Source organism: Onychomys torridus, chromosome 11 (genome assembly GCF_903995425.1).
Source record: "Onychomys torridus chromosome 11, mOncTor1.1, whole genome shotgun sequence".
Lineage (NCBI taxonomy): Eukaryota > Metazoa > Chordata > Mammalia > Rodentia > Cricetidae > Onychomys > Onychomys torridus.
The window spans coordinates 22,859,975-22,865,946 of NC_050453.1; the positions used below are offsets into that span (position 1 = coordinate 22,859,975).

The 5,972-nt window shown below is 42.5% G+C and overlaps 1 protein-coding gene across 1 annotated transcript in view; it reads right to left on the reverse strand.

The window, feature by feature from the left end:
• Nucleotides 1–1,786: 1,786 nt before the first annotated feature.
• Nucleotides 1,787–5,972, reverse strand: part of Slamf6 (SLAM family member 6) — a 23,201-nt gene continuing 19,015 nt past the window's right edge. The window contains exons 4-6 of the mRNA XM_036202665.1: nucleotides 4,247–4,320; nucleotides 2,719–2,790; nucleotides 1,787–1,835 (exon numbers count right to left, since the gene is read on the reverse strand). Of these exons, the coding sequence (XP_036058558.1) occupies nucleotides 1,794–1,835; nucleotides 2,719–2,790; nucleotides 4,247–4,320 (188 nt within the window). The 3' untranslated portion in view covers nucleotides 1,787–1,793. The remainder of the gene's footprint in view (nucleotides 1,836–2,718; nucleotides 2,791–4,246; nucleotides 4,321–5,972) is intronic.

Here is a 5,972-nt window from a genome sequence, read left to right on the forward strand (position 1 = left end):
ATAAAATTTAATAGTGATGATAACAATAATGATAAGATCAGTTTTGTTTTTGAAACAAGGTTTCATATAGCCCAGGTTGGCCTTGAACTTTCTGTATAGCTGAGGATGACATTGAATCCTCCTGACTCCACTTCCCAAGCGTTGCCATTGTAGGAGTGCCATACCACATGGCACCAGGCAGACCTAGCAGTTAGACCTGATATTTCTTGAGCTTTTTAATGTGACAGGCCCTATGCTAAGGGCTTCAGGCTTACAGTCATCCACTGGTATTCCTGGGAGATTGTTCTAGGCTATCCCTAGATGCCATTTCTTCATATAAAATGGGATAGTATAAAAACTATGTCTACCTCAAGGGAATAATAAGAAAAAGTATGTATATACTTAGTATAGATACAATTCCTTCTCAAATATTTCGGTTTGCAGTTGATAGAATACAGAAAAGCAGACCCACAGTTGCAGAGCCAACTGCATTGTCTTATTTAATTTCCCCACACAAACCCATTACATATGTATTCATTTATTAAAAATATTGTTTGAACACTTACAATGTACCAGGTATTAACATTTACAATGTAATTAATTAACACAATGTACTAGCAATAAAATAATTATTGTCTCTGATCCCACAAACTTATGCTTTAATGAGGGAAACAGATATTAAAAATAAAAATAAATATTTGGTGACATGTGATAAACAACATGGATGGTTTAAGAGAATGAAAAGTAAACCCACTTTAGGCAGAGCACTCTGGGAAGGTCTCTTCCTGACGTGTTTAAGCTGAGGTCTAAAGAATAGGAGGAACCCAACAGGCAGAGGGAGGGCTTTGAGGCAGATGTAAATGACTGTAATACAGAGAACTTTCTTCCTTCATAGAGGAGCTGAAAGATCTCAGAGGACAAATAGAGAATGGAGAGAGTGAAGCTAACAGTCTGGGATGTGTCAGACCATCCTGGGCCATGGAGACTGGCTTTCACACTGAGTGTAATGAGGAGTCAGCAGGGTTATGAGCATGCAGGACAAAGAGCTGGTCTATGCTGGGGACATTGTGCTGGTTATCTTTCAGACCATGAGTTGCAGGGAGACAAAAGCAAAATTAGAAGAGATATTTAGAGGTTGTTGGAGTATTCAGGTTCCAGATGGGGAAGGTTGGAGATAGGATGATGGTCTACAAGTTGGAAAGAGATATGTTTAATGTATTTCGGAGGTAGAGTCTGCAGGGCTTGGTGATAGAGAGAGGCTGTAATCAGGGATGACTTAGATTCCTGGCTTGAACAACAGACTCAATGTATTGCTATCATCCTCTTATTTTTGGCTATGAGATTAAAGCACCAAGAACATAGAAAACATCCCAGAGGGCCTGTCTAGTAAATGATTTGTAGGATAGGAGTGTGGGCCCATCCAACGCCAGATACTCCACACTTAACCAAAACATCATGCTCCCTCTCCAACCAATCACATCCTGCTTGCCTTCTAAAGGAGAGAAATGATTACCTGAAATATTATAATCTGTCAGTCAAAAATCTGCTTAGTTATCAAAGAGAAGGCAACACATAGGTGTGTTATCCAAAGCAGGATTTGTCCTGGAGTGGATTGGAGAGCAGTTTTGGGGTTCCATACTGGAGCTCTTGCTATTCCCCAAGCATCTGACCTATGCATGCAGGATCAAGTCTGATGTGATAGCTCTGGATATCCAGATTCCATTGCCAGTAGGGAACCATGCTTCTCTGCTCTCTTCCAAGGGGTCGGCAGATGTGCTTGCTCGGCCTGAATTCTTTTAAAGTCTTCCACCAACTTACTTGATGTCCTTAAGAGTATCCATCCTGGGAGAAATGGGCTTGTTTTATGAGGAGAGAAAGAAGTAGATTAATAGGCAGGCCATAGCCTACTGTCCATGGCTGCAGAGAGGACATGAGAGCCCTACTGGTCAGATAGTAGGGTTATTAATGGATGAGGCAGGATTACATTAAAAAACAAGTAGGTTAATTATAATAGGTGATCCTCATACAAGGTAACAAAATTTCATCACTTTATTTATTTATTATGTGTGTATGTGTGTGTGTGTGTGTGTGTGTGTGTGTGTGTGTGTGTGTGTTTGTGTGTATGTGTTTATGTTTCTGCTACAGAGAACAACTTGTGGGAGATGGTTTTTTCCTACAGTGTGGGCCCTGGGGATTGAACTCAGGTCATCAGGCTTGGTGAAAACTGTCTTTTACTCACTGTGTCCTCTCAACAGTCCCAAGATCACTTTTTATATTTTGGTAATGTCCCAAGACTTTCTTTCTTTTTTCTGGTGGTGTTTGAATATCTATAAAATGAACCTTTTACTTTCATTTGCAAAATTATAGGTTTGAGAGAGGAGTAAAAATACAAGAACATAGGGCCTGGCAAGATGGCTCCGTAGATAAGAGTGGTTGCTGAGCAAGCATGAGGATTGGAGTTCAAATCCCCAGTCCCCATGTAAAAAGCTGTGCATGTGCTTGTAACGCCAGCACGTGAGGGGTCAGAGGCAGAAAGATTGTTTGGGCTTTCTGGCCACAGGTTTACCTTCAGGTTCAGTGAGAGGCAATGTTTAATGGGGGTGAGATAAGAGAATGGTAGAGGAGGGGACTGGATGGGGTTGTTCCTCTCCTCACACAGATGAATGCAAACCACAGACATACATTACACACCTATTCACTCATACAAAATAAAAGAAGATAAAGCAGTCATGGACTTACCTGTCTGGAATGATTAACTATGGAGTAAATTGTCATGGAATCATTTTTCATGGATTTGGGGATTTCCATTTCCTGTAAACAACAAGGAAAAAGAGTTACATGCATTTGGCTCTCACAGAGACAAGGAGGTCCATGCAGACACATCTTTTGGGGAAAGGCACTGTGACGAAAGAAGAGACATGCAGGAGGAGGTGGGGACTAAGCTCTACCAGGTCAAGCCTGTGAGGTGTTAGTAACATTCCTTGAGAAGCAGACGAGCAACCTAAAGAGAAGAGCAACATCCTAGCAATCCAAAGGTCCCAAACAGAGAGCAACAGAAGGGTGGCCTCAAGCGAAGGGATGAAACATTCTTGTCATGCATCTGATTCTACGTTTGCTCTGCCTGTCTTTACAAACTTACATGTCGGACAGTTATGGCATCCTATCTTTTGTCTTGGTCTTTACTAGCTGTAACTGGAGCTGCCCTCTTTGCCGCCTCCATTTATGCCTGTTATTCCAATGGCCCAGTCACCATATTGTGGTCGTGGTTGGGAACCAGATGTATAGAAACTCCTGGTTTTAAGAATGGCTCTCTAGAGATACACTAAGCAGTAGTAACAACAGAAATCCCAGGCCCTAGATGACATGTTGACATATTTTTATACTTTAAATTAGAGAATAATTAAGACCCCAGAAACTCTCCAAGATATAATGCTTTTTTTTTTTTTTTTTAAAGAAGCTGTCAAATGGACTAGTCATTAACATTTTGGGCTTGTTGGAGAGCTTGCTCCCAGCAGGAGTTGGGAATGGCAATCGAGTAAGTGGTATGAATGCCCCTTATTGTCCTCTCTTTTAGGAGCCTACTCTATAAAGCCTGTGATGAGCTTGGCCAGGAGTGTTTGCCTGGGGTAATCCAAGACTTCTAGCTGGGCTGTTGCTTCTATTATTTTGAAAATGCCAAGTTCTTTTGGCTTATTTTAAGAAAACATGAGAACTGTCTCCCCAGTCTGTCTAATTATTCGGAAAAGTGTCCCCACAATTATTTCGTTCATAGGAAGTAGGGACAGAGGATTTCCTGGCACTTGACCAACGCCATCCTATTTTGTTGAAGATCTCTTGCTTTCTTTTTTATTTTTTATTGTGGAGGGTTGTGATTCTTGCCCCCTTCTTCTCTTGAAAGGCCACTTTAGGCTCTCCTAGTACTTCTCTACCTGAATGACAGCTCTTCCTAGGGTTCAATCTCCTCTGATCTATTCAAGTGTTCATTGAGTGTTATGCCACATGCCATGAGGGAAAGGGAGGATATCTAATTTGTACTTTCAAGCCGGTTGTCCCTCCCCAGAAGGGATAAGACCTACTGGAACACTAAGCAGTTAGAGAACACTGGGATGCAAGTCAGAGTAAACATTCCCTTCAGGGTGATCATCGCAGAAACAGGGACGGTCAGTCCTGCGGTTGCCTTCTCTAGTCATGAATGTTGATAATTATGGTAACAAGTTTGTGAGTAATCATAACAGTAATGATGGAGGACAGAGTGGAAAGGACTTACTTGTACTGGATGAGTGACTTGTGCATACACAGTGTTACCTGGAGAGCCTGGAGTATCTGTGTCTTGGGAGGAATCTACGGTCAACACAGAAAGGTACAGATGGCTGTCAGTGGTAGGACTGTGGGGCTGCTTCCTACAGGATCTTGGGTCTTTCTGGTCTCCAGAGCACTTTTTATCCCCAAAGCAGTTGTTTCTAGCTTGCTCTTCCCTAAGGACTTCCTTCTCACCTCCCAGTCCTCGGAGATGTGGGCTGAACAAGAACTTTCATATGGTCTATTTCTAACCTTATTTCTTGGGTGAGTTGACAGTGTTCTTATGACTTAGCATCTCAGCGACTCTGTCATGGTCAATACACGAAGGACTAAATACCATACCCCATGGGATCTCTGGAGACACTGTTTTCACAGGCAGTTGTGACAGATTTGACTGTTTTAGAGATGAAGAATTACAGGTTCAAGAATGTGGCTGAACGTTTCCTGTGTCTTGCCTGGTCCATAGCCGCACAGACCCAAGTAAATACACAGAGGCTTATATTAATTAAAACTGCTTGGTCATTAGCTCAGGCCTACCACTTACTAGCTTTTGTACTTAAACTCAGCCCATTTTTGTTAATCTATATGTTGCTACATGTTTTGTGGCTTTACCTGCATGCCATTACATGCTGCTCCCTGGATGGTGGGCTGGCATCTCCTGACTCACAAGAGAGCTCAGTAGATCTGTATGAAGTCACCCAGGAAGCAGTGGGACAGGAACTAGAATGTAAGTGTTCTGACTCCCGACCTTGTGCCCTCTCTTCAACAATGGTATCTTGAAACTATCATCCATGGGATGAGACTTAGAAAATGAGCCTGCCTTCACATCTCTTTATCACACCTCTTTTTCAACAGTGTCTATCCACTGGGGTCTAAACCTTGATTGAATATCAATGGTATAGTTACAGAGCCTGGTTTTCAGTGTTTCATGCTCAAGCCTTATTTCTGTCCCAAACCAGCTGGGTGACAGGGGATGGTCCATGGATCCTTTCATTGGCACTTATTTCCTCCATCAGAAAGGAAGGGATCTTGACTTTGCAGAAAATCATGATGTCCCTCACATGCTTGGGAGAAACTTTATAGGTCTCACAGTGACCAACCAGGGTCGCTGACACCATAGAGTCCGGCTGAACAGTGATGTTCTGATTTCTCTCCTCTCTCACTGCTCAGCCCTCTGGTCAGCCCCTCTCTTTCCTCTTTCATTTATCTCTTCCTGTCTTCTTTAGGTTTTATAGTTAAGAGCATGGATGCTCACCTGGATGTTGGCTAGCCAAAGAAAGAAAACCTGAAAAACGAAAAGTGGGAAGTTGAAATGCATGACTTCCATGAGGGGAGTTTTCCCCTTTTTCCCCAACAGGTGTCTTTCCAGAGGATGCAGGTGACAGGTCCCAAATGAAGGGCAAGTGCATCCTGAGGCTGTGTCCTGTTTTTCTCAGTAAGACACCTCCCTTGAAATATTAACAGATATCTGGCCACACCCCTGGGGTCATTCCAATGCATTAGTTTACCAAAGGTTGTGTCCACCCTCCCTTGACCCTTGATAACCAGAGGCCCCAGACTCTAAACACTTGCAGTCTTAGAGGAGATAGAAGAAGGCAGAAGGAAAACTTACCTGTTCTTTTCTTCCAAAAACATATGCATATGCACACCAAGACTATAGCCAGCAACAATCCAATTATAAGCAATATTTTATC